General features: G+C 55.6%; 9 protein-coding genes and 2 non-coding genes across 11 annotated transcripts; 6 read left to right on the forward strand and 5 right to left on the reverse strand.

The window, feature by feature from the left end:
- Window positions 1-944: 944 nt before the first annotated feature.
- Window positions 945-5,290, forward strand: BO86DRAFT_407243 (MFS general substrate transporter; the record flags this gene model as incomplete). Its single annotated transcript, XM_025674247.1, has 2 exons — window positions 945-2,897; window positions 4,776-5,290. Exons 1-2 carry the CDS (start codon window positions 1,259-1,261, stop codon window positions 5,288-5,290), a joined length of 2,154 nt encoding a protein of 717 aa, XP_025531334.1. The 5' UTR covers window positions 945-1,258.
- Window positions 5,291-6,055: 765 nt separating this feature from the next.
- On the forward strand, window positions 6,056-7,809 carry BO86DRAFT_445891 (cytochrome P450; the record flags this gene model as incomplete). Its single annotated transcript, XM_025676479.1, has 4 exons — window positions 6,056-6,274; window positions 6,353-6,986; window positions 7,051-7,373; window positions 7,435-7,809. The coding sequence occupies 4 exons, from the start codon at window positions 6,056-6,058 to the stop codon at window positions 7,807-7,809; spliced, it is 1,551 nt and encodes a 516-aa protein (XP_025531335.1).
- A 418-nt stretch (window positions 7,810-8,227) lies between these two features.
- BO86DRAFT_331947 (putative C6 transcription factor) lies at window positions 8,228-10,956 on the forward strand. The gene is made up of 4 exons (XM_025668765.1): window positions 8,228-8,368; window positions 8,437-8,562; window positions 8,648-9,353; window positions 9,410-10,956. The coding sequence occupies exons 1-4, from the start codon at window positions 8,256-8,258 to the stop codon at window positions 10,610-10,612; spliced, it is 2,148 nt and encodes a 715-aa protein (XP_025531336.1). The 5' UTR covers window positions 8,228-8,255; the 3' UTR covers window positions 10,613-10,956.
- BO86DRAFT_285352 (DUF453 domain protein) lies at window positions 10,687-11,871 on the reverse strand (the record flags this gene model as incomplete). Its single annotated transcript, XM_025667354.1, has 1 exon — window positions 10,687-11,871. A coding segment is annotated over one exon (1,185 nt), but the record flags the coding sequence as incomplete, so codon positions are not given.
- Window positions 11,872-12,510: 639 nt separating this feature from the next.
- Window positions 12,511-14,034, reverse strand: BO86DRAFT_305270 (major facilitator superfamily transporter; the record flags this gene model as incomplete). The annotated part of the gene is made up of 5 exons (XM_025667650.1): window positions 12,511-12,910; window positions 13,032-13,191; window positions 13,249-13,452; window positions 13,522-13,895; window positions 13,970-14,034. 5 exons carry the CDS (start codon window positions 14,032-14,034, stop codon window positions 12,511-12,513), a joined length of 1,203 nt encoding a protein of 400 aa, XP_025531338.1.
- Window positions 14,035-15,600: 1,566 nt separating this feature from the next.
- On the forward strand, window positions 15,601-15,690 carry BO86DRAFT_t62. Its single transcript has one exon. It is a non-coding gene; the product is annotated as a tRNA-Asp (tRNA).
- Window positions 15,691-16,321: 631 nt separating this feature from the next.
- BO86DRAFT_407247 (uncharacterized protein) lies at window positions 16,322-18,633 on the forward strand. Its single transcript, XM_025674248.1, has 2 exons — window positions 16,322-16,635; window positions 16,691-18,633. The coding sequence occupies exons 1-2, from the start codon at window positions 16,519-16,521 to the stop codon at window positions 18,512-18,514; spliced, it is 1,941 nt and encodes a 646-aa protein (XP_025531339.1). The 5' UTR covers window positions 16,322-16,518; the 3' UTR covers window positions 18,515-18,633.
- A 1,587-nt stretch (window positions 18,634-20,220) lies between these two features.
- On the forward strand, window positions 20,221-22,277 carry BO86DRAFT_396446 (MFS phosphate transporter; the record flags this gene model as incomplete). Its single annotated transcript, XM_025673402.1, has 3 exons — window positions 20,221-20,528; window positions 20,585-20,895; window positions 20,959-22,277. The coding sequence occupies 3 exons, from the start codon at window positions 20,221-20,223 to the stop codon at window positions 22,275-22,277; spliced, it is 1,938 nt and encodes a 645-aa protein (XP_025531340.1).
- A 536-nt stretch (window positions 22,278-22,813) lies between these two features.
- On the reverse strand, window positions 22,814-23,751 carry BO86DRAFT_407249 (uncharacterized protein; the record flags this gene model as incomplete). The annotated part of the gene is made up of 2 exons (XM_025674249.1): window positions 23,129-23,751; window positions 22,814-23,024 (listed from the first exon to the last, which is right to left on the reverse strand). The coding sequence occupies exons 1-2, from the start codon at window positions 23,617-23,619 to the stop codon at window positions 22,814-22,816; spliced, it is 702 nt and encodes a 233-aa protein (XP_025531341.1). The 5' UTR covers window positions 23,620-23,751.
- A 325-nt stretch (window positions 23,752-24,076) lies between these two features.
- On the reverse strand, window positions 24,077-24,148 carry BO86DRAFT_t63. Its single transcript has one exon. It is a non-coding gene; the product is annotated as a tRNA-Glu (tRNA).
- A 343-nt stretch (window positions 24,149-24,491) lies between these two features.
- BO86DRAFT_453868 (MFS transporter) lies at window positions 24,492-26,586 on the reverse strand. Its single transcript, XM_025677024.1, has 2 exons — window positions 26,002-26,586; window positions 24,492-25,950 (listed from the first exon to the last, which is right to left on the reverse strand). The coding sequence occupies exons 1-2, from the start codon at window positions 26,292-26,294 to the stop codon at window positions 24,753-24,755; spliced, it is 1,491 nt and encodes a 496-aa protein (XP_025531342.1). The 5' UTR covers window positions 26,295-26,586; the 3' UTR covers window positions 24,492-24,752.
- Between the last annotated feature and the right edge of the window lie 91 nt (window positions 26,587-26,677).

Genomic DNA, 26,677 nt, shown 5'->3' on the forward strand with positions numbered 1-26,677 from the left:
CGGTCCCAGGCATTCCCTGGCGCCTAGGAGAGTCGGGAACCGCGAAATCATGAATACCCGCTCCATGGATGGCGACCGGTTCTAAAGGCCATCACCAGGGAACCATGACATTCGATATCCAAATGTTCTCCCACCCCCATGATCAAGAATCTTTCTAGAACCAGGCAGGGAATAATATAAGGGAGTTTATGCTTCGAGTGTCACGTCACTGGGCGACTGCAGCTCACTTCAAAGCCAGCAAATGCCTGTCGCCATCAGCAGTCATTTTGGAGAGACTGTCATGCTGCATCAAGCACATAACAGCTCTCAGCGACTTGATGTCACCCCGTCAGCTCACGGCCACGAAATTTGTCTATTCTGGTGAAATAAGCTGTCGATTCATACCTCTAAGACTAGGAATTAACAAGAACCAGCACTTCTGGATGATGAAGACCGACGGAATCTTTCATAATCCTGGAACTGATCCTTGATTTTGCGTCATGCCGAGAATTATTGTGAATGATTCCGACCAAACAAGAAGCGTTGCGATGACCTCGGACGGTCGCACTCCGGGCTTCCGCTTTAGGAATCCCGGCAAATCCTCCATCGGGATCGCTAATAGGATCTACAACATATTGGTCATTTATCAGGAAGAATCGAAGCCGAGTCGCTTTTTACAAACTCATTTCTTCATGAATGGCTGTTTCTGGTGCGGGTTTAAGCACAATATGCAGACAGAGGTAGCAGATTGAGTCAAGCACATGCGCTATATCCTACAAAGGGGCCATATCAATTCGACGTCCCCAGCAAGCTCGTGGGAAACAGCCAAACATCTTACTAAGCTTGAGGCAAGAACTGGGGCAGCTCAACCGTCTTGATTCTTGACTATCCAAGATCTGGAACCGGGGAGATCAGCGGATCGGAAAGCGGACGTGCATCACCTCCACTGCTGCTGGCACAGGGTCCATTTTTGACCCCGGGGTTTTATGACGTCGCACCTCCGCTGGCGAATTCATCCCACATCCTTCCCCTTTGGGCCATCAGCATAAATTCAATTACAAAACTATTTATAAGACCTACATCGATTCCTCTTCGGATATGCAATACTTCGACTTCGTTCTATCACCATGCCATTCGTCTTCATTCGTCTGATAAACTGGGTACCCAATGTCATCTATACACTACATGTCTATTGAGGCCTACCACCTATCCAAACAACCCAATCAAAGAGGCCTGGTCGACTCTGAAGAATATCCTACACTGACCGTGTACCGTTACCATGACCTCGAGGAACCAGTCGCCGCGATCTCCACTATTTGACCATGGAATGTCGGAAAAGAAAGACTCTGGTCTTGGAGACTGCGACCTGAGCCCTACTCGAAGGCCCACCAACGTACATGATGAGCATGCAGCATCTTCAGATACCGATAGTGAAGTGCGAGGCAAATTCCGCGGCGATGGGAAGCGCGAATTGACTGAAGAGGAGGCATATGAGAAACTCGGCTTCAGCTTCCCATGGTACAAGAAATGGGGAATCTTGACAGTTATCTTCGTCGTTCAAATGTCCATGAACTTCAACAGCAGTACATACTCCAATGCCGTGGTGCAGTTATCGGAACATTTCCATATCAGCCAGCAAGCGGCTCGAGTCGGTCAAATGATCTTTCTGATAACCTACGCCTTTGGCTGCGAGTTATGGGCGCCATGGAGCGAGGAATTCGGTCGATGGCCTATCATGCAACTGAGCCTTCTCCTTGTGAATATCTGGCAAATTCCCTGTGCCTTGGCCCCTAACTTTGGAACTATGGTTGTTGGTCGCGGCCTGGGTGGACTTAGCTCCGCAGGAGGCTCGGTAACCCTGGGTATGACTGCTGACATGTGGGAGGCAGATGACCAGGGCTTTGCTGTCGCGTATGTAGTCTTGAGTTCTGTCGGCGGGACAACTATTGGGCCCATATTCGGAGGAATGATGGAGCAGTGGTTGAACTGGCGGTGGAACTTCTGGATTCAGCTTATTTTCGGTGGAGTCACCCAAATACTCCATCTCCTTTTCGTTACCGAAACAAGATCTACCATCTTGCTGGATCGAGAGGCGAAGCGTCGGCGCGAATCCGGTGAGGATCCAAGTATCTATGGCCCGAGTGAGCTCAAGCCATCCCGGTTTGACGTGAAAGAAATCCTTCGCATTTGGCGGCGCCCATTTGAGATGTTCCTGCGCGAGCCCATTGTGCTTTTCCTATCTCTTCTTTCTGGCTTCTCTGATGCGCTAATATTCACCTGCATTGAATCGTTCTCCTTGGTCTTCAAACAATGGGCCTTTAATCCACTGCAGGTTGGATTGTGCTTTGTCGCCATTTTTGTTGGCTATCTGGTTGCATATGCCATTTTCCTGCCCGACATCTACCGCCAGCGCTTGATTCGACGACGCGAGGGTGATGCGGCTCGGGTGGCTGAGCGTCGGCTCTTGCTCTTGCTTTTCATCGCACCCCTGGAGGCAATCGGACTATTTGGCTTTGCCTGGACGTCCATGGGCCCAGAGTATACCCATTGGATGGTCCCCCTGGTATTCGTGTTCCTGATCGCAATCGCAAACTATGGTATCTACATGGCCACGATCGACTACATGGTGGCGGCTTATGGCGAGTATTCTGCGTCCGCTACGGGCGGGAATGGGTTCGCACGAGATCTACTTGCTGGGCTATCCGCGATGTACGCAACCCCGATGTATACCAACATCGGCAGACGTTTTCATCTCCAATGGGCTAGCACTATCCTTGGCTGCTTGGCTGTTTTGGTGACCATCCCGATTTACATATTTTACTGGAAAGGTCCTGAGATACGGGCGAGGAGCAAGTTCGCCCAGACCCTTGCCGCGGACAGGCAAAGACACGCTACTAGACGTCAGAGCAGCCAACTCAGTGCGTCGAGGAAGGTTTCTATGGTGTAAAGAAGCGTGTGAGATTTTTTGAGTTGATTATACCCTTCATAACTTGTTCATAATACCTTGATGTATACCTAACCCAAACGCATTCGTAAACCCTGGTTTTGGACCTGAAATCGTATGTGTAAGGTACTAAAATTCTGTATCTATGCTATGTGGACCGTCCCCTTGAACTTCGTGAGTTGGAGGTTACCGAGCTGTACTCATAATTCCCGCTCACTTGCTGGTAACTAAGGGGAGTTCCATGGCCCGTCGGCGGTGTGGCCTGAGGCACTGGGCAGGGGCTTGACTGGGACTAAACACCAACCCAACCCCTGTCCAAATGTCTTACATTTACATTCCCCGCACCTTCTTCACTTCTCAACTTCCTTCTGCTACTGCAGCTCATTCTTGACTTTGCTTTTGCTTGCCGTAGCTCAATGACCCGGAATCTAATTTTGTTCTTTACACGCAACATACAATTATCCGAGACATACTGACGGGCGAGGCGAGCACGAGTCTTCGAATACATTCCATAGCATGATGTACCGGAATGCAACGCTGCACGCTGCATTTATTCGATACTACCTACGTGTGATCCGCTTGCGAGACATGCAGTAGCTTAGACGCATGCCCCCCGCCCCCGCACTGACCTCGGGTTTGATGGCATGACAAGCGGAGAGCGATAATTGCTTCGTCAGGTACATCGCGGCTTTGGCTTGACTCCCCCTCGCTATAGGTCTGCTGTAAACTAAGCTTTTACTTTCACAGAGAACGAATTTTGAACGCATATCGCGACATCTGAACTCTATAGCAAGGGCTTGTAAAGAGGCCCGGGGCGTGCTTATGACGACGACTGGTTGCTTTTGCTGTCTCACCTCATCCTAGTGAAGAAGACCTGAATGTCAGACAATATGAGCTCATATGCCGATCATCCGCGGAACAAGAGTCACACAAGGCTCTGGGCTTAGGCAGTCATTCTGACGAACGGCACGTGTGACTTATCCTTGATTCTTGTCACGTCCATGCACCTTACCGAGCCTTGAGTTATCTCGGGATTGATTGAGCTGTTGATAGTAATGAAATGCCCCCATCCATGGCTTGCACAACTCGAAAAGCTTTCCCGCCGCGATACTTAGGTAATGGGTTAATCAGGCGCCTGATGCAGGAACCAGAAAAGAACACTCTCATACGAAAACCCGGATCTATTCAATCAGAACTGGACGCTTGTGAGACATGATACGAGCAATCTGCGGAATCCGACCAACGGAACGCCTGGAAGTATCGGCGTGTCACTCTAACTGCAAGCATCCATGTCCTGTCTTGCAGGATTTCAGCTTCGCTTGGGAAGCAGTGGCCGAGACCCGACATCATCATCCTTCGCAGTCCCTGCAGCAGCCCGACTGCCTTCCGAGTGTGTCCATAAGAAATGTATCTTGGACGACGAGAAGGTACACTAGCCGGCAGGGGTTCAGTTAGGCAGCCAATGGAGACAGAAGCTACCTAAAGTGTCCTTAGATTATTGGACACCACATCCTTCAGATCATCAGATGAGCCCCAGAATATGAGACCTGCATCAATTGCGGCTGTTGGATGTGGGGAGATACTCATTATCATCTGTCCAAGTTTCCTGCGCCAAATGCAAAAATCCCTTCTTCTGTTGACACCAGACGGGCCTTGTGACCTGCGGCTGAATTCAGCAGGAATCAGTACTTCAGCATATAAAAGGATGCGTATTCCGCCGCCAATATGTCGATAGGAACAAGCACCAAGCCCGACGGATCAAGCATCTGAGCAACAATCTCTCAAACAACAGTCATGCATCTCTCCTACCTTTCTCTTTTCACTTTAGCTGCCTCCCTGACAGCAGCCATAGCTCCTCCTGCTGCATCACCAATCCCAACCACGCTCGTTACTGTCTCCAAAGTCAACAGCGCGGCAGCAGCCGCAGCCCCCAGCCCTACCCAGCCAGGCATCGCCTCAAACTGCAACGCGTACCATCTGGTGGCGAGTGGTGAGACCTGCGCCAGTATCGCGACGACAGCCGGCATCTCCCTGACCGACTTCTATTCGTGGAACTCCGGCGTCGGCAGCGGGTGTACCGCCCTGTGGCTGGGGTACTATGTCTGCGTTGGGGTGGGATCAACGGCGACAACCACCACCACAAGTACCACCACGACCGTTGCGGTGTCGACTCCCACCCCAACCCAGACGGGCATGGTGAGCAACTGCAATACCTTTTACCTGGTCGCGTCAGGCGATACGTGCACCACTGTTGCGACGAAGGAGGGGATCACTGTGCAGAACATTGTGACCTGGAATCCGGCCGTGGGGACGGGATGCACTAATATGTGGTATGGATACTACATCTGTGTGGGAGTCTCGGGATGAGCTGAGCACGAGGAGATGTCCTGGTGGCTGTGGAGTGAGAATTGTGGATGAGGGGTGGACTGCTCTATCGATGTTGCACAAGGAATCTGTTGATGTCATTGTTCCGTGCTCGAGTTCGGCCGATTAGGGTAATATGATATTAATTTGTGGTGCTTAGCAGATTTGAAGTACAGTTCAATATTAGGCAGGACTCCGTATAAGCCCTTGGAATGCTCTCAGTCTTATCAGCGGAGGATATAACTTGGAACATATCAAGTCGGGCCTAAAGGAAGCGCCGTCATCGGGCCGAAGGCAACCTTGAACAGGGCGGATAGTAGCGGAAGGAGTAGTTGCCAGTTGGTTAGTTGGGTTATGGGGCGGGTGTCGATCTCGGCCCCGGTTCCGCATCCGTTGAGAGCGGGGTCGCGGTGTTTCATTCCGAAATCCCGCTCCAGCCAATTCACGCTCGTGCATTTGTTCATTTCAACCAGGGTGAAAGTGCGGGGGAACCACCTTACTAACTACGCCAGCCGACACTCTATTTGCTACAGCAATGGATAACGAATGCACTTGGCCCGAGCCCTCTTTGTTGGCCCGGTGGCCCATGACGCAAATCCACTGCGACTTTTCAAGGTCTAGCTGCATGGGGACCGCTGCATAGCCAACTTGAACCATGATAAGCCGAGGAGAACCGCGGAGGAGAGGTGTATAAAGCTCCTGGTTTCTTTCAGACACCACCGTCCAAAAAAAAAGTCAAATTTTACAATCACTTCCATCTCTCACACCATGTCCTTCCAAACCGTCGCCCTCGCCGCCGTCGCGGTGGTATATTTTCTGATACGCTATCTCAATCGCACCGACGTTCCCAAGATCAAGGGGATACCTGAGATTCCTGGGGTGCCCATATTTGGGAACCTGTTGCAATTAGGCGACCAGCATGCTACTGTGACGAAGAAGTGGGCGAAGAAATATGGCCCCGTCTTCCAGGTCCGGATGGGAAATCGGGTATGTGACCCGCCGTGAATAAAAGGCTGACTGACACAAGAGTCGAAAAATGCTAACCGAGTATCCTTGCTCTTCCAGCGCATTGTCTTCGCCAACAGCTTCGACTCAGTCCGCCAGCTGTGGATCAAAGACCAGTCGGCCCTGATCTCGCGCCCGACCTTCCACACCTTCCACAGCGTCGTGTCCAGCTCGCAGGGCTTCACGATCGGCACCTCGCCCTGGGACGAGTCCTGCAAGCGCCGACGCAAGGCGGCCGCCACCGCGCTGAACCGCCCCGCCGTGCAGTCGTACATGCCAATCATCGACCTCGAGGCCACCGCCAGTATCCGGGAGCTGTTCCAGGACAGCGACAGCGGCACCAAGGACATCAACCCGGTCGCGTACTTCCAGCGGTTCGCGCTCAACACCAGTCTGACCCTGAACTACGGCTTCCGCATCAGCGGCAACGTCGACGACGAGCTGCTGCACGAGATCTGCGACGTCGAGCGCGGCGTCTCCAACTTCCGCAGCACCAGCAACAACTGGCAGGACTACATCCCCCTCATGCGTCTGTTCCCCAAGGCGAATACCGAGGCTGAGTCGTTCCGCGTGCGCCGCGATAAGTATTTGACGTATCTGTTGGATATTCTCAAGGATCAGATTGCCAAGGGCACGGATAAGCCGTGCATCACGGGGAACATTCTCAAGGATCCTGAGGCGAAGCTGAATGAGGGTGAGTCATCCCTGGTTACTTTCCAAAGACCATGTGTGTAAAACGGAGTACTGACAATCAGCAGCGGAGGTCAAGTCCATCTGTCTCACTATGGTCTCTGCCGGACTGGACACGGTTCCCGGCAACGTGATCATGGGCATCGCCTACCTCGCCTCGGAAGACGGCCAGCGCGTTCAGCAAAAGGCCTACGAAGAGATCATGAAGGTGTACCCGGACGGTGATGCGTGGGAGAAGTGCCTGGTGGAAGAGAAAGTCCCCTATGTGACCGCCCTGGTGAAAGAGACCCTCCGGTTCTGGACCGTGATCCCCATCTGTCTGCCGCGCGAAAGCACCAAGGATATTGTCTACAACGGCGCGACCATCCCTGCTGGAACCACCTTTTTCATGGTATGTCGCCTGTCCACTTGTTTTCGGGCTTATAGTACAGTCTTACTAACCCCATCTCCAGAACGCATACGCCGCCGACTACGATGAGGAGCACTTTGACAAGCCCGAGCAATTCCTGCCAGAGCGGTATCTGGAGGTGGGCGAGGGCACGGGCACTCCGCACTACGGCTACGGGGCTGGCTCGCGCATGTGCGCTGGCTCGCATCTGGCCAACCGCGAGCTGTACACCGCCTACATCCGCCTGATCACCGCCTTCACCATGCTCCCGGCTAAGAACCCCGACGACCGCCCCATCATGGATGCCATTCACTGCAACGCCATCCCCACGGCCTTGACAACGGAGCCCAAGCCCTTCAAGGTGGGCTTTCGACCGAGGAATCCCGAGAAGTTGAAGCAGTGGATCCGGGAGAGTGATGAGCGGACTAAGGATCTGTGATTTGTAAAGTACAGTACTTTTGAAAATGAGTTGGTAGTTAAGCTGGATAGCTGGAAGATCAACATAGATACTTTGCTGGGAGCAATTGGTCAAAACTGCCAGGTAAATGATGAGTGTACGGATGAGTACTTTTCCCGCCATAGAACGCAATAATTATTGGTGTAGCTATCTTTGAATTATCAATTAATGATTGAATTACGCATAGCCAGGCTAGGTGGTCAAGATAAGCACCACTAGGTAGCCTCGGGTGCGGAATCCCCCGCACGGGGTCTTCCGTCCTTCTGACCGCCACTCACCCAAGTCTTTCCCCGCGCTGCTGCGCCCGGTCGGAGCAGCCACCGTCCGTTTACCGTCCCCGTCCACGTCCCTCCACGTCCCCGTCCCCGTCCCCCCTCCTCCGTCATCTCCGCAGTCAACTCTCGCACCAGTCACTCTCACACCCCATCATGGACGCTACTGCCTCCCTAACGACATGGGACTTCTCGCCCCCTGCACACCGGGATGACTCGGACGGGGCCAACCCACGCAAACGACGGCGAAAGTACATCGCCAAGGCTTGGTAGGCCTTCCCCTCCCTCCCTTTCATTCCCTCAGTCACGCTTGGATCAAGTCTAACATGCCCACTAGCAACGAATGCAAGCGCCGCAAGATCAAGTGCAATGGCGAGACGCCTTGTCAGCGATGCGGCCGACAGCGCATCGACTGTATCTACGACAAGCCCCCTCGTCACGCCGATGGCGAGTCGGATCAACAGTATGTTCGCGCTTCCACTCACAAACGCACATAAATGCCCTCACGGGTCAGTGGAAGATTCCCATTCATGCTGATACCCATCCAGGGTATACCTCGAGCAACTCTGCAAACAGATGTCCGCCATGCAGGAACAAATCAAAACCCTCTCCGCAGCGGTCACGACCTTAGCGCAGACCAGCATCACTGCCACCGCGATCGCGCGGTCGGACGCGGCGACGGGGGCGGGCAGCCAGCGACCGTTCCGTCGCCGGTCCACAGTCAGGGAGACCGCGTTCCAGGGCCCGACGACATCCGCCTTCAGCTTGCATCTCGCCAAGTCGAATCTCCTCCGGCAGGGGATCGTCGAGCAGACTGACGCTGACGGTGCGGAGGAGGGGGAGGCCGATGCCCACCACCCGCCTTCGCCGCTGCCCCCGGATTCGCCGGGGCCGCCGGCGTTGCTCGATGCGGCGCGGCCGTCGGGGGATCCGCTGTGGTCGTTGGACAAGACGGAGGCGATGCGGCTGTGTCGCGTGTATGAGGAGGAGATGGGGATGATGTATCCGGTCTTGGATTTGCAAGACTTGCTGGATCAGGTCGAGGTGGTGTTTGGGGCGCGCCCCGAGGGAATCCGGGCGGTGCATGCCGATGATGTGCAGATTCTACGGTTGGTCTTTGCGTGTGCGTTGACGGCTGAGGCGGCGGGGAGTAGCGAGCTGGCCATGCGGCTGTTTGAGAGTGTGCGGGAGGTGGCTGATAACTGCGTGTGGGGACCGTCGGAGATCAAAAGTATTATCTTGTTGACGCTGGTTGTGAGTGAGTTCTCAGCTGGGGGGGCTGTTGTATGGCTGGCTGACAAGCGCGCTAGGCGATTTTCTACTTCCAGATCGACGAGGAGATCCTGGCCTGGCGCATCGCTGGCATCGTGGAGCGCATGTGCCTTGAAAAAGGGCTGCACCGACGGGAAACGCTTGGCCAGCCGGCCATTGTCGCCGCGGGACGGGATCGCGTTCTCCGGCTGTTCTGGTCGATCTATATCCTCGACATCCGGTGGAGCTTTGGGACGGGCATGCCGTTCTCGCTCGAGGATAGCGACATCGATCCCTGGCTGCCGGAGCCGGAGGAGAAGACCCCCTACCTTCGGGTCATGATCCGGTACAGCCGCATCGCGGCCAAGGTGTGGAAATTCATCTCGGCGTTCAACAATACGAACGAGATCAAGAAGGAAGAGATGAATTATCTGGACTGGCAGGTCCAACAGTGGGTGATGAACATCCCGGAGATTCTGCGTCTGGAGCAGCAGCCGCTGTCGGCCTCGAAGACCGAGCCTCAACCACCGCGCAGTCTGCATCGCCTGCGGGCGCTGCTTTACCTTCGCTCCAACCAGCTCCGCATGCTCATCCATCGGCCCGTGCTCCACTCGGCCGCGCATATCGTGCGGTACCCCGCCGAATCGCAGATGGTAGTCGACCTGGCCAGGGAGACAATCCGCTTCATCACGCGACTCAACGAGACGACGGACATCTACCGTCTTCAGCAGGTGACCTTCAACTGGTTCCTCGTCTCGGCAGTTGCGGTGCTGTTTCTGGCTGTCGCGCAAGCCCCGTCACAGTTCAGTAGCGCCTGTCGGGAGGAATTCTACCTGGCGCTGGAACTTATCAAAGGCTTCTCGACAAAGTCTTATATTTCACTACGGCTGTGGAAGTCGATTCGGAGTTTGAGGAAGTTGGGGCCGCAGGTTATGCGTCGGCAGCCGGAGGCAGCGGAAGCTGGGGTTGGGGGTGCGGATGTGCTTAACCCTGCAAAGGGGCAGGAGATAGAGCAAGCGAGTGGCGGGGTTGAGCCTTCGATGCAGTCAACGGGCAGTATACAGAGTCTCACGCCGGTGGATGGGGTGCAGATGACGAGGGAGTTGATGGAGTGGTTTGAGGCGGTTGGAAGCCTGGAAACACAGATCATGGGGATGGGAGGGCTGCCGCCGCACCAGGAGACTGACGTATGGGGGAGGAGTGGACCGTATATGGTTGACTACGGGGGCGAGCTGTCGAGCGTGATGAAGGATTGCTTCTGAGAACCCCCTCTGTCATTCTTCACGACTGATACTAGTTACACAATATGAAGTCCGCAGCATACTTCTTACTCATCTTTCCAGAACACCCTTCCCTCAAACAACCTCCGCGCGGTCGAGAACACGCGACCGGATTGCAGACTGCCATCCTCGGCGAATTCCGCCCCCACCAACAGATTTCCACTGGCATGTCCGATGGTGAGCCCGGCAGCATCGACCGTCTGTCCCCGTTTCACAACCTGCGACACAGTGCTCCCCTCCACCCGCGCCGCGGCCGCCAGGGACAACGCCACCGTAATGGGCAGCGCCTTATGCGGCTGGCCCACGGAGAGCGCTCTGGCCACCAGATCGACCTTCTGCGGCGTCTGACCCGTGGCGACCGAGCGCGCATCCTCCCCGGGGGTAGCCACCAGAGCGATCTTGGGGATGCTCCCGGGCACCTTCTCGGGCGACGCCGCGATCCCCATCTTCACCCCGGCTAACCGGCGGATGCGATCCAACTTCTCCAACAACCCCCCGTCGGCCGTCAGCTCCTCGGGCGTCAGGTTACTCTGGACCCCCAGCTTCGCCGCGGAGACAAAGACACACGGATTGGCGACATCAATACACGTCGCCTCCACCGCTGTTCCGTCGACGTCAAACGCATCCACCACATTCCCCGTCGGAAGCAACCTGCCCGTCACCGAACCGGCGGGGTCCACGAAATCGAGCTGCACCCGCGCGGCCGTGCCTGCCACGCCATCGATGGCGAACTCCCCACTCGTCGCCGCCTCATACACCGGCGGCTCCTGGGTTCCGGCTGCACTCTCGACCACCGCAAACGTAGAGTGAATGATCTTGCCCGTATTGGTATTATGGATCCGCACCGTCGTCGTCGTCGTCGTCGCCTCGTCCCCGTTCAACGTTGGCGACCGCACCAACCCCGCATCCACGGCGAACGGCCCCACCGCCGCACTCATGTTCCCGCAGTTACTCGTCAGATCGACCTTGTCGTCGACCACGCCGACCGACACGAACGTGTAATCCACGTCCGCGGCGGGGTGGGTGGATCCGGCCCGGATGATGCAGATCTTCGAGAGGCTGCTGATGCCCCCGCCCATCCCGTCGAGTTGGCGCCGGTGCGCGGCGTCGGGGCTGCCCAGCACGGCGCGGAAGATTGCGGGGTGGGTCGAGGCGTCGCGGGGCAGGTCCGTTGCGTTGAAGAAGACGGCGCGGCTGGTGCCGCCGCGGTAGTAGGATGCTGGGAGGGAGCGTTGCGGTTTTTTGGTGGGTTGAGCGGTTGTTGTGAGTCGTCTTTTGGGACTGGGTGATGGAGGGAGGGGTTTCGGGAGGTGGAGGTGGCGGAGGGTGGATTTTAGCATTTTCTTTTGGGTTGTGCTGATGGTTGGTTTTGGGATGTGGTGGGTTGTGGGTGTGGTTTTTAGGTGGTGGTTGTGGTTGGTACGGGTATTGAGTGGTGATGGTATTTGGTGTGTTTTTGGTTAGATCCGGGGGAGGAGCGTGGGTTTTGTACCTAGTGGGTAGTTGCCCTGTTGCTGCAGTGCATGTTTACATATATAAGTTGTGGCTCCCGAAGTATGGGGATGATGTGGGGTCTGTCGGATGCTTCCGATATTGCAGTGCTTGGCTCTGCTATTTGGTGCTCGGATGGGTCCGAGGGTTGGTCTAGTATGCGATACTCCTACGATTCCCAACCGCGCTTGATATCAACATACTGCCAATTGTTCCATAGCATTTAATTCCCGTCGAATATATCTACATCGTCGATAATAGATAGATCCCTTGACTCTATGTCTACTCTTACCAGAAAATCTCAGATTCAACCTCAAACTATAAAAGTAGACATGTTAATCTACACCTATCTACATCCAACCCCCAAGAGCAACCTCAGTAGTTACCTCTTACTTACAACTTCCACCAACCCTCCTCAACCACAGCGTCCCCCCCACAAGCCCCGCCGCCACCGCCATCACCGCCGCCCCAAACACCCACGTCCCCTGATACTCCACCTGCACCGGCACGGCCTGCCCGTACTGTCGCGCCGCCCCCGCGATCGGATTCCCGATCAACGCCCCCACCGCCGCCACCGTATACGCCGCCCCGATCCTGGCCCCGACCTCCGAGACATCGTCCGTCAGATTGGCGATGATCGCCGGCGGCAACGAGACGATACTCCCCGACACGACGCCGTAGATCGCGACGAGGACCACCAGGGCCGGGAGGGTGGTGGCGAAGCGCCAGAAGAAGAGGATTATGGATGTCGAAAGACAGCCGGGGAGGGCGAGGGGGAGGCCGCCCCATCTTTTTTTTTTTTATTTGGGCAGTTAGCTTGTCGAGTGGGTTGATGGGGGGAAGGGGGTTTACGGGTAGCGGTAGGGGGAGATGGAAAATTGGGGCAGAGGGGCACGGGGGCTAGGCTCACCGATCAGCTAACCAGTTCGAGCCGATCCGACCGAATAAGCTGGTTGCGTTCATGATGCTGAGCAGGTAGAAGGAGGTGTCTTGGTCGATGGCGAGGTCGAGGGCGTAGTCTTCTACGTAGAAGAAGGGGATGTAGACTGAGGCCATCATTGCGGTGAATGCTGGTGCTTTTTGTTAGGATCGTGGAATGGGGTGGAATGCGGGGAAGAGGGGAATACCGGCGGTGAAGCAGACAAGGCACGAATCGGAGGTGAATTTCCTCCATTGCAGGGGCGCGCGTTTGGCATGGCCGGGACGGAGGCGCATCACCGCGGCGCAGGTGAGGGAGCCGGCGAGCATGATCAAGGCGAGCACGCGCACCGCCCAGGGGAAGCCGATGCGGACGATCAGCCGGCGCAGCATGATTGAGTAGATGATTCCCGCTGCATGGTTTTTAGATAGGTATCACTTCTGACCTTTCCGGGGATTGTGGTGGAAGTGTAAAGACATACCTAAGCTACTCCCCGTCGCCGCAATCCCCGTCGCCAGCATGCGCTTCGCCGAGAAGTACAGCGGCAGCACCGCCACCGAGGGCACCACCAGCATCCCGCTCCCGATCCCCACGCAGACCCCCTGCGCCAGGAACACCTGCCAGTACGCCGTGCACAGCGAGGTCATCAGCATGCCCAACACCTGCAGGCAGCTGCCCGCGACCACCAGCAGCCGCAGATGGCCCCGGTCCATGATCGCGCCGACGGGCAGCCCGATCGCCATCATGAGGAAGAGCTGCACCGAGCCGATCCACGCGATGGCCGACGGGGTGTATTCCGGCAACAGGACGGTGGTGTAGTGGGCTTCGAAGACGCCGTAGGAACTCGTTAAGCCCCTGATCTCGGTGCATCACTTGTCGGTCAGTTTGGATGGCGCGGTACGGAGGCACTGGAAGAGGAGATGACAGACCAGGTGTTTGCGAAGATCAGCCAGCTTCCGAGGACTTGGAGCCATGCGGTCAGGCCGCCGTCCATGCGGTGCTTGGGGTCAGGGTTTGGCTCGTGGTCCATCGTTCTTGTAGGCCCTGTTGCGGGATTGTCTTGGTCTTCCATGGGGACTGGTTGAGGAACAGCCATTTCGGATGTCACAGGGTTATATATTATGTTGTCGATCCTACAATTCCGAGAAGGAGCATTTTGAATCCGAAGCCGTACCCGATGCCGGCGGGAGGATGGATCCTTGTGAATATTTATGCGGAGAAGACCCTGGCTGCGCTCGGTGGACCTTCCGGCCTTTGGCGACGATCAACATGTCATTAAGCAGATAGTGTAATCCAGTCATGCTGCAGAAGCGCCGATCATCAACAAATGAGCAAACTTGGGCTGCTTCATGGTGGAAAGGGAAAAATGCAGCCACTCACAGCCTCGGGTCGCCGCCAATGCCGATGGCCCTTGCATGATCGGGATCGGCGGCGGCGATGTTTGCAGCGCTGCTTCTTTCCATGCTATAACCCCGGTGGGAATGGATCGTCAGATGTTGCTAATAGTCTCCGGCGGCCTTGCGGTGTTATCGTGCAGCAGCTGGGGAGTCATCTCGCAGTGCCCCTGCGCTAGTTTCGCAATAGTTTGTGTGGTACCAGATGCTAGACGGTTCCGCAAGGTCCGACAGAGGACATATACCTCCTATTGAGCGTCTACAGCGTACTCAGGTGTCTTCGATGCGTGCGATGCAATCGATCCGATCAATATCACGGATCTCGATTACAGTGACAGCTCCCAGAATGTACACGCGTTAGGGCTGGTGCTAGAGACATGGCTCCACTTTCTCTTTCCATGTCAACTCCCTTAGCGCGATCAGCATTGATGATAACCTGTCGCAGGAGGCCAAGCCGGGATCTGCAGCTCAGGCCGTACGCCTGAAAGACAAGGTGTCTATCGCAAACACTCGGCCCTCGGACCTTCCTTCTTCCGTGGTTCTGGTTTGCAGCTCATCTCGTGCTGCATTCAGTGCGGCCCTGTGCAGAAACAACTTCCATCAAGACTTGCCCTGCTACAAGTTGAATCACCCATGGTGCTGTATAAGATGTGCAGGAGCATAACGTTCACCAAATAGCGGGTGCTTCCCATACATTTCGTGTGAATCATCCTGAGTCTACTCTGAACCGTGGCCTCATTGAGTCACACAACCCCCGGTCGGATGCTGTTGTGATGCTTCTTGCTCCCCGAGCTTGCAAGACATGCTTGTCCTCCATTCTTGGGTATTGGCTGCGCAAATTCACCTGCTATACTGAGAGCTGCCGCTTACATGCTACCTAAAGCTTAATTGTGGGGCGCCGAATCAATAAAGTCATCTTTAGCGACCAGTTCCACTGGTCACGAAAGAAGGTGTACGTATCCTTGTGGGGGCTCAAAATAATGATCTGGGCTGACTCCTTAGGAGCAGTTCAAGGAGCACGACAATGGAGCCGAGATACACGCTGCTAGTCAGCCGCTACATCGCCTACCGAGCCACTCCAAAGTCCAGATACTATGCTTCCAGGATTCGCATCACCAGGTTGCTTTTAGTCCATAGAACAGATAAGATATGAAACTTCATCCGCTTCCTCGATGGTCTAACGGTCATGATTTCCGCTTGTCAATCCCTTCCGGGAACAAGCGCGGGAGACCTGGGTTCGACTCCCAGTCGGGGAGACCTTTTTTTCTTCTCTTCTGTGCTCTAGAACAGAGCCCTTATCAATCAAGATCCATGTCTCAGATGGCAAGATGGGTTGTTTCTGCAATCAGTCAAGACAGTATGACTTTGTCAACGATCCGCCTGCAACAAGATGTAGCAAGTGATGTTGCATGTCCCGGGGTGATAGAGCAGGTGGCTGATATCAACTGGGAGAGATGTCAGTTTCACAGCTTGTTTCGGGATTGGTCTCCTCGTAACCTGACGGGATATAAGGAGCACATGACTCCTGCACAGCGCTTCAGCCCCCGCCTGACACTATTCTTATGACTGACGGGTCGAATCGCCAATTGAACTATCGAGGCTGCATCGCGGCTGAAAAGACAGGTTACGCCCTGGCCAATTGGAAGTCTCCTCTGGTCCCTTAGTGTCGGGCCGCTTTGCCCGTTTGTCACGAACACGAACGCCTCCGTCGCTTAGGATTCCCAGTGTATGGCAAGGCAGTGGGGCCGCCTCAAGGCTAGAAGCCGATAAACCCTCGCTGCGATACCCGTGGTTCCACGTGGTGGGGACCCTTTTGCCTCTTCTCTATGGCTGCCCTCTCCTCAATTCCCAATTTTTATCCCTTTATCTCGTTCCTGCTTTTGTTGTCTGATCGTCGTTTTTTGTTTTTAAGCTTCGGCTCCGTCCTTGCTTCGTCTCTTCCTCTTCATACCCTCTTTGCCTTTGCACTTTGCGTAGCATGTAGCCATCGTCAAGCCATGTTCTGCTGACCCATCATGCAACTGTCGATCTTTCTTTAAGCCTCACCCTCGCTATATATAGACTTCTCATTCGTCGCGAACACAATGCGCTCACCTTCTTTATCTTCTTTTCTGCTTCTGCTTGCTTCCTTGCTTCCTTCGACTGAAGCCGCGAACACATTTGATGTCACTCGCGATGATGACCTCCTCTCATTTGTCACTGTACGTTCCCAACATATCATTGTCCCCGGACCCAGACTGACCGTCTCCCCCACAGATGCCAAATGTCAAGGCAATTAAATACAACATAACCTACCACGATCGCAGTCGCGTAAGCCCTGGATACTGGTTCGTCGCGCCGTACAGTCACCTTGACGCCGATCCTTATAACAGCAAATTCAACCCCTGTCAAGTGGGACCTCACATCTACGACCAGGACGGCAAGCTGGTCTGGACCGGATCTTGCCTCCACAACAACCGCAATGTCTTTGACTTCAAGCCCACGAACCACATCGCCGATGGTGCCACCCATCTTTCATTCATTCTCCAGAACAACTACATCAATGACGGCACGCCGTTGGCCAAAGGTGCCGCGTATATACTAAACGATAAATACCTGGTGGAGAACACCATCCCCATCACGAACGACCTGGAGCGGTGGGATCTACACGAGTTCAATGTTCTTCCGGGCGGGAAGACGGCGTTGGCGGCCTCGATCCGGATCCAGGACCAGTCCCTGGCGGAGTTGGGCCGGCCGGCCGAATCGAGCAGAGTGGCCTCGGGAGGGTTCGTGGAGATCGACCTGGCCACCAGCGCAGTCCTCTTCGACTGGGACTCTCGCGACAAGATCCCCCTCCACGAGTCGGACCATGTGATGCCGTGGTCGCCACCCGAAGGGGGCGGAGGACTGGACTACATCCATGTGAATGCGGCGGACAAGAACGTCTACGGCGACTACCTCCTGTCGGCGCGCTACACCAGCACCATCTACCTGATCTCCGGGCAAGACGGGCACATCATCTGGCGTCTGGGCGGGAAATACACCAACTTCGCGATGGACTTCACCTTCTCCAAGCAACACAACGCGCGATTCGTCTCGGCCAACGAGACGCACACCGTCCTGTCGTTCCTCAACAACGCCTCCGACGACTTCACCAACCAAGAGGACGTCTCCTCCGGCATGATCGTCGAGCTGGACACCGTTCGAATGACCGCGACGCTGCAGAGCCGCTACACCCGCCCGGACGGGAGCCTGAGTCGCATGCGCGGCAACCTCCAGCGCCTCGACGGTGGCAACGTCTTCATGGGCTGGAGCGCGCAAGGCTACCACAGCGAGCACGCCCCGGACGGCACCGCGCTCATGGAAGCCAAGTTCCTCTCCCCGCGCTTCAACAGCTACCGGTCGTACAAGTTCCCGTTCGTCGGCCACCCCCAGCAGCCGCCCGCTCTGGCCGCGTCCGTCTACGCCAGCCAACCCAGCCAGGCGCATCCGTCCGCTGCCGACGCAGCCAGGGCGAATCCGGAACTGACCACGGTCGTCCACGTCAGCTGGAACGGCGCCACCGAGGTCGCCGTGTGGAACTTCTATTCGCAAGCGGACGAGACCGCCGTCCCTTACCTGATCGGCAACGTGACCAAGCACGACTTTGAGTCGGTCTTCGTGACCCCGGGCTACTGGGACTTTGTTTCCGCCGAGGCGCTCGACCGCCACGGGGACTCCCTCGGCTGGTCGCGGATCGTCCGCGCCAATATCGAGGGGGCCCTGAAGTACGCGTCCGAGGATGGAGAGCAGCTGCTCCTCGTCCCGGACGATCCCGCTTCGCTGGTGGCTGTCGAGCCGGCTGTCGAGGAGATTGTAGTGGACCCGGCGCCGCTGGTCGAGGCCATCGTGGTGGACGAAGAAATGGCCCACGAGGAGGCGCCCGAGCACGTCTCCGAGGCCGACGATCTGTTGCGGGCCATCAACGATGTGGTCATCGGCATGATTCTGCTCGCGTGCTTCGGGACGATTCTGATCTTCTGGTGGACGCGCAGGTTCAAGTGGCGGCCTCATCGGTATCTGCGGCTGGCCTCTTCTCCGTTGCCTAGCCCGGCAGTATGAATGAGGCTGTCAGGGGTGCAGTACTTCCTACACTGTCACCCGTCACACGTTCGCATTGTGTATATAATGGTATCTTGCTGTAGTTTGAGCGAGGAGTCGATAGAGCATTGAGAGATTTTGCATCCGTCATTTTCCAGTCACTGAGAAAGGAAATAAACTTACCTTATTGTGGCCAACGCGCTCGTCCATGTGTAACCGGTGAAGTAGAGGAGAGTCGGTCTTCCTCAGTCCATGCCCACGCTGAAGTCGTGAACAGTCAGAGTATGCCTCAGGACTTCTGCATTCCATCTTTTGTGGGTTGACCCTGACCCGAAATTGGATGAAGACAGATAGAATCCACCAGTATCACGGTTCGGTCAACTGGGAGAATCGAGCGACAGCTTGAAGACCTGTACTAATAGGCTGCATGGGTTAGTGAATGGAACTGAAGATCGCCTGTCTTCTCAGCGGCGTACCTTCATCGCTCAACTCGTGGGAAATCATTCTAGTCTTCTCAACCTTCATCGCAATACGCCTCGAATACCATGATGCTCTCTTCCTGCGATGTGTATTGCAGACGCGCAAGACGATGAGATGAGATGTCGGCACTTCGCAAAGGAGGATCAGCGGATAGTATCTGAATCAGAAGAAAGTCACAAAACCTTGGAATAGCCACAACCTCAAAGAAAAAAATAATTTCCTGCGACTAGACTGTCCCATTGTAATCCAACAATGGGTAGATGATGATTGCTGAGGCACTCGGAGAACAAGTGGATTCGGGGCCTAGACTTAATGCAGGCTAGGGCGGCGATAGGGGGCGCACGGGACCGCCGCCAACGGGCGAGAGAAAACCCCCAGCCCGGGCACGTGCGCTCTTGCTCCTCTTTGATTCTCCCTCCCCATCAACACACGAGACACGAGACACCTTGTCCACAAAGTGGGCTGCAGGACCGTGGATGCAAGTCAGAGCTCACTCTTCGCACGTGGTGCCACGCCCGCTGCCACGCCGGGTGTCGCTGGAGCCAAGTTGGGCCAAGTTGGGCCAAGTTTGGCCAAGGAGGCTTGTCTACTTCCCTTCTCCTCTTGCCTTTGTTTCTCGCTAGACCTACTGTGCTCGGGGCCATGACTCAGTCCGACCCGATCCTGCATTCAAGTTTCCAATTTGAAGCGGTCAGTTGCGATGCGATGATTGTGAATGCATTTGCAATGGAGACGATGATGTCTGCAATATAGATGTTAGCGAACAGCTGCCGTCGCGAGGCGGCATGGGCTGTCCAAAGGCCTTACCCTGTCAGCCAGCCAGCCAGCCAGCCAGCCCGCCTTCCCAACTCTCGCTCATGCAATCGGAAAACACTCGTTAGTCGTCGAGCCTAGGGAACCGAAATTACCTGACACACTGGGCCGGGCCAACTGTCACGTTGCTTTCCTCCGAGGCCGAAGGTCCACTAGTTCGTCTCGCTTGACCGGGGTGAGATGCCACTGTCTGGCCGACTAAAGCACCGCTAGTGGACAAAACCAACTGCGTCTAGCCAACCACAGTCTCCACCGGTAGAACGTGCTGAACGAGTTTGATATTGATGGTTCTCGATGCATATAGCATGATAATGCAACCCTTTCGCCGTTCATGCATATTTAAGCCCACCGTTCACCTCCCTCCCCCCCCTTTTCCGGGTAGGATCATCTGTCTCTCTACAGCCTCGAGGACTTTTTGTCAATTCATACTCGATATGGCAGACTTTGACGCTTCTCGCGAGCCCGACATGGCCGCCAAGCACGAGTTCCCGGAGATGAGCCACAGCGAGAAGGAGGCTTTTGACAAACTCCTTCGCCCCGATGATAGTTACACCCCGGCGGGTGTCTACTGGGCCGATCTGCCTCTCGGACAGCGGATCAGATTCGTCCGCTCCGTGGACTCCAAGGAGAGTCGCCGGCAGTGGGCGGCTCTCTGGCAGCAGTTCAAGGCCGATCCTTTGTCGCCGCTGATGAACTATTTTCGTGACACCGTCATTCCAGGTGCTGGTATTGGCCTGGAAGGGTACGTCCTTCCTGGTTGGCACTCTACAAGGAGACTCCTGATCTAACGTGTCATAGTTATGTTTTGCTCTCCATCGGAAACATCTCCACCCTGTTCGGCAAGTCCTTCGAATCGTGTTGGGGCAAATACGAGATCTGCTCCAAGAACTGGATCTCCGCGATATCCTACCTCGAGATTGTCGGGATCATCATCGGACAGGTGCTGGTTGGTATCATTGGCGATTGGATCGGCCGTCGTTGGGGCCTGCTGCAGGATGCTTGGATTATGATTCTGGGCTTGGTCATGCTGGTTTGCGCTTGGGGTACCACACAGAACGGCTGGGTCATTTGCTATGCGTGGTCTTTGTTCATCTACGGCATTGGTGTTGGTGAGTCTCTGCCTCGTTGCCTTTTTGTCTCAGTGGAACGATGACTGACTGGCTGTCTGATAGGTGGCGAGTACCCGATGACTGTTACAAGTAGTATGGAAAATGCGGTCGGCTCTGGCAAGCTGTCTACGCGGGAGGATCGCCTTCACCGCGGTGCCAAAGTGATCTCATGCTTCTCGATGCAAGGCTGGGGTCAGGTTCTCAACCAGGCCTTCCTCATGATCCTGCTTCTGATCTTCAACGCCGGCAGCGGCCAAGAGCCCATCAACCAGACCGCCACCCAGTGGACCTACCGCATCTCCTTCGTGATCCCGCTGGTTGGCACTCTCTGGCTTCTATATTACCGCGCCTACCACATGAAGGCCGCCAGCAAGCAGCTCGCCGCCACCAAGAAGGCGGCCAAGGTGTCTGTCACCGGCTACGACAGCGATTCCCTCCGATTGACCTTCAAGCATTTCACTCCGCGTGTCCTTGCCACGGCTGGCGGCTGGTTCGCCAATGACGTCTTCTTCTACGGCGCCAAGCTGTTCTCCAGCGACTTCATCGCCGTCATCAGCCCGAAGTCGAAATCGATCTTCACCACGTGGCAGTGGAGTTTCATCGACGTCATCGTCACCCTGGCTGGTTATTACTTCGCCATCGCCTTCGTCGATAACAAGCTCTACGGCCGCAAATGGATGCAGATCTGGGGCTTCCTGCTCTGTTTCATCATGTTTGTGGTGCCTGCGTTCCACTACGACTACTATACGGAGGCCGCCCACATCCACTCGTTCCAGACGATGTACTTCCTGTCCAGTTTCTTCAACCAATTCGGCCCCAACTGCGTGACCTTCCTTGTGGCCGGTGAGGTCTTCCCCACCCCGATCCGGGCGACCGCGCACGGCATCTCCGCCGCGACGGGCAAGCTCGGCGCGCTGCTGGCGGCCATCCTCTTCAACTACATCGACACGCAGACCAAGTTCTACTTCGTCCCGTGGTGGGGGCTGCTCGGTATGGCCCTGACCTACCTGTTCCTGCCCGACACCACCGGCCTCGACCTCAAGGAGCAGGAACGCCGCTGGATCTACATCCGCGAGGGCCGCGAGCACGAGTACCACGGCGTGGCCGTGCACCCGAAGCATCTGTCCGTGTGGGAGCGCTTCCGGGGCGCCAGCAAGCACTACAACCCGGAGCTGGACTACCAGCAGCGCATCCGCGAGTACCGCGCCGAGTGGGAGACCAAGATGGCGCGCCTGAGCGAGGAGACCAAGCGCGAGGACGACGCGGACGCCTTCATCGAGGACGAGTTGCTGGGCGGCTCCGTGCACGATTACTTCTACCGCACGAGCTCGTTGAGCACGGCGCACAGTGTCGAGAAGCTTGACGCGGCGGAGGCGAAGTAGGCTGCGTCTGGGTGTGATGCGTGTAGCGTGATCGAACTCAGCTGAGACGCATATCGGCGGATCAGAGATTATACCCCCCTTTCTCCTAGCTTTTCGGTCACGGAGGATCTTACCTGTGTTATAATAATGTTTTTATTGGTTTTGTCATCCTGTTTGGGGTAGTTGATGGTTGGAAGAAAATTCGGGCTGTTTAGGTATATTAGTTTAATGCAGTTGAGCCATTGCTGTACATCGTTATACTTTCTTCCTTGTCCATATTGCACGAATATTCTGGCTCGAGCTGAAGTCAATATGTCCAAGTCAATGTGTCCTAAACTTTTATATGGCTACTTATGAGTGGAGAGTCGTCTTCCTCCTGCCTATCCTCCCGCTACCTGAGATCGAGAGTAATACGCAATCACTCGCAACAATAGAAACATGTCCAATGCATCCACAACCACCAAGAAAGACATCAATCCCCTTCGCACATCCCAAGCATATTCCTCCGTTACTGCTGCCTCTGCAGCAACCCCCGCTCATAATCCGGCAACATCCACTCAATCATCCACTCCGATTGCAGTACCTCCGCTGTCGACGGGCTGTTCCTCCGGCCGAAACGCCAACATCCGCCGCATGAGATCCAAAATCGCCGCCGTCTCCTCCGCCCCAAACTCGCCTATTTTCCGCTTCCTGCGATAATGCTGCACCCTGTCCTCAAATTCCTGGTCGATTGGCGGCCAAATATCCCGATCCTGCTTTGGGGCACCTCTGACTATCGTTTTTCTTTTTTTTTTTTTCTCGAAGAATTGGCCCCTCTCTTCCAAGTATTCCCACCACGCCGGGGGGGCATCGCCCGGAGCCCGTCAACGTACTGGGCGACGAGCTCCTCCGCCGTGCCAACCTCCACCACTGAAGAGGGGGCCTTCAGGCCCCCCAAAAATCTCCCAGATGGCCAAGCCCAGACTCCAGATGTCGGCCGCGGCGGCGGACAGCGCGGCGGACGGCTCGAAACCTCGCCGAAGTCGCCCAGGATCAGGTGCGCGTCTGCGAGGGAGAATTCCCCGGCGTCGATGCCGAGTTCGAGCGGTCGGATGGGTGGTGGTCTATACCGCGCCAGCGTCTCTGCGTCATCTACCCAGTTGTGTTGGTAGTCGGTGGCTTGGGTTTGGGTTTTGGGAGCGGGGTGTGAGTGTGAGGTTGCGGATGAGGAGTAGGGCAAGGGGGTGGTGGACTTCCAGGCTGGATGGCTGGGTACGCGGGGAGATGGTCTATATCCTCGGGGGAAAGCGAATTGATGGGGTGAGGAGATATTGAATGGGGAGTGTATAGGCCATCGCATCTTGGTGGAACCACCCCTGGGCATATGCTATAATAGTCTCTGAGGAATTGGGTCACTGGTCCCCAGGGTCTAGAGACTACGTAAGGGCGGAACGGAAAGAAGGGGCGGAATGCCGGTTGTTTGAGAATATGCGAGTGCTTCAGACTTAGGGCTAAGGATTTTAGCTGCCAGAGAAGGGGGAACGATTGAAGAGACGATCTGTATAGTTGTGTGGTGTAACAAAGCTACGGAAGGGATGCAGGCTAGGAGTCCACTCGGATCAACTCCCGCTGACGCTGATACGCGTGTGACAGGCCACAGGCCGACAGCCGGACAACCAAAAAGTCTATTTACAGTCTCGCGTGGCTGCCCGACCGGACCGGAAGTGTAAGTCGGATCATCATGACATGATGTATACACTTCAAATGTTGAAAATAAGAGGAATGCTCTAACAACAAGGTAGACAGACGCATCCAGCCAGCAAAAACACAAAAAAAATGAGCTCCGATAGGGGGAATCGAACCCCCGGCTGCCGTGTGAGAGACGGCGATGTTAGCCACTACACCATATCGGACGTTGTGTGGAAGCGCAACCGCTAGATAGTCTTACAAGCCAGAGATAAAGTATCTAGAAGGCATGGGATAACTAGTTCTTGTTAAGTTTGTCACGCAGGGCGCTTGAACAACCTGCTGCTCTTGGCCTAACTTCTTGCCTGGAGAGGAAGCTTCATTATCAATTGCACTTCCGTACGGCAACTAGGGTCTCATTCTCCGGGACTCGATCTGGTCGGTCCAGGTGTTTCGTCTGCGAAAATGCAATGCTCTGTTGGTTGTGATGGGGCGGAGGGAGATTCAGTTCATGTCTGTTCTTCGCATCCGCCAGCTTGCACTCGTCAAACATGGCTATAATTTCACTGAATCTCTTTCCTCCTGCCTATGATTCAATGACTGTTTATCATGGCCCCCCTGCAAAAATAAACCATCGTAGGAATCTCTCCTGTCCAGTCATAATTCGAACGTGTATGACAGTTTCCGACTAAAAAGCCTGTATATATACGTACATGCCTGTCTATTATATATATGTAAATGCCGTAATCTAAGCATCATCAAACAACACGAAACACCTTTTATGCAGAACCCTCGTCAGTCCCCTTAACAAGACCACCCACAACCACCGAATCACCCCTTGAATGGCGCAAACCTCGACATGGCCCGCAACCGCTTCCCGTACACCATAAACAGAAACGGCACCGGGATCGCCGCCGCCGCCACACCCCCCAGGATCGACATGGCCGGGCCCACGCCCAGGTTGTGGAACATGGGCTGCGAGAACAGCGGGAACGCCGCCGCCAGTACGCTCCGCAGGAAGGTGTTGGACGCCGTGGCGGACGCGGCATAGGGCCCGTACGTGTCGACCAGGAAGTTGATGCACTGGCCGAAGATGATGCAGAACCCGCAGCCGAACATGCCCGCCGCCACGCAGGGCAGCGCCCAGTGGTACTTCGGCGCGGCGGTCCAGCCAAACCAGAACAGGCCCGCCGCGAACAAGAACCCGCCGACGGCCATGGGCATGAGGCGGCCCTCAGGCACGGGCTTGCCGCCGCCTTCGTCGAACTTGCGGATGTAGTAGGGTTGGCCGACGAGGATGATGAAGGCGGACGACAGGAGAACGCCGACGAACAGGGCGATGAACGGGAGGGTCGCGACCACGGGTTTCCACTGGCGGAGTTCGTCGAAGACGATGGGGAAGACCTCAAGGGTGAGGTAGAGAATGGCGTAGGTGAAGGAGGCGTACAGCGCAATCACGGTGACCATCGGCTCGGTGACGAGCATGACCAAGGGCCGGGAGAAGTGCTTCGTCACGATGCTGTGGGCGTCGATTTTCAAATGCTCGTGGGGGTGGTAGAGGTCCGCATTGCCGGTTTCTTTGCGTAGGCGGACGGCTTTCTTGTGCAGGAGCACGGGACCGTACATCTCGGGCAAACAGAAGAACGTGACGGCAAACACGAAGAAAACAATAATCGCTTCGATGTATTCGGTCCAGCGCCAGCCGAGAGAAGGGTTCGAGACCAATGCCGCCCCGATGATGGGTCCCATCGTGGGCCCGCCAACGACGCAGATGGCGTACGAGGTCGAGGCGATTCCCCGCGCCTTCATGTGAAAAATATCCCCGAGGGCGGCGGAGACATTGCTGACGGGGGCAGAGCCGAACAGGCCGGCAAAATATCGCGTGATGAGCACGGAAGCAGTGGTCTTGCTGGTCGCGGTGCCGATGCTAAATAGACCCATGCAAAATACCGCGGGGAGCATCGACCAGCGACGGCCCCAGATCTCTGAAATCGGTGCCCAGCACAGCGGACCGAATGCGAACCCGAGACTATCCTCCGTTAATTCGGACTGTTATCAGAGGCTAGGGAGTGAATCTTACATGTAAAGCGACGTGGCCAGGATGCTGACCTCCTTACTGATCCCAAGGTATTCAATGAGGTCCGTTTGCGCAGGGGAGATGATACTCGATCCCAAACTGGCGCTTAGGGCCAACATCCCTAATTGGAAGGTGATCCAGCATTTATACGCTGTCGAGAAGTTTTGTGGATTTTCGGGGTCATTTTCCTCCCACCGCACCAGATTGGGATCGGGCGAGGATACCGGTTTAGCAGCCTTCTCAACATCATTAGATGGTGATGTCGATGAGACCGTCGTGCCAGGCACTACCGTCATGCTGCCTGAAGAATTTGTGTATGCAGCAAACTCACGACTTCCCCTCGCGTTCTAGAAAACGCAAGCCTCCGATCTTTATTGGGATTGCCACCGGGTCTCGGCACCGCGAGAGACCGAGGCGACCCTCTTAGTGTCGGAGGTCCGATTCGGATATTCCGATGAGCCAATCATCACGTCATAACAGGGGTAGTAATTAGTCAACGCGAGTCAGAAAGAGCGCTGCTGACGACTAGAGAAGGCCTGTGCTGAATTCTCTGATTCCCCTGATGATATGTCGGCAGTTGCCGACTACCGCCTCAAGGGCGGAAGAAGCCGTGATAGCATCGATCCCTCTGATCCAGCTCTATCCAGGAATAGGTGCTCACCCAAATTAGAGCGATAAG

This window comes from Aspergillus japonicus (assembly GCF_003184785.1).
Source record: "Aspergillus japonicus CBS 114.51 unplaced genomic scaffold BO86scaffold_6, whole genome shotgun sequence".
In the NCBI taxonomy this organism is placed as follows: domain Eukaryota; kingdom Fungi; phylum Ascomycota; class Eurotiomycetes; order Eurotiales; family Aspergillaceae; genus Aspergillus; species Aspergillus japonicus.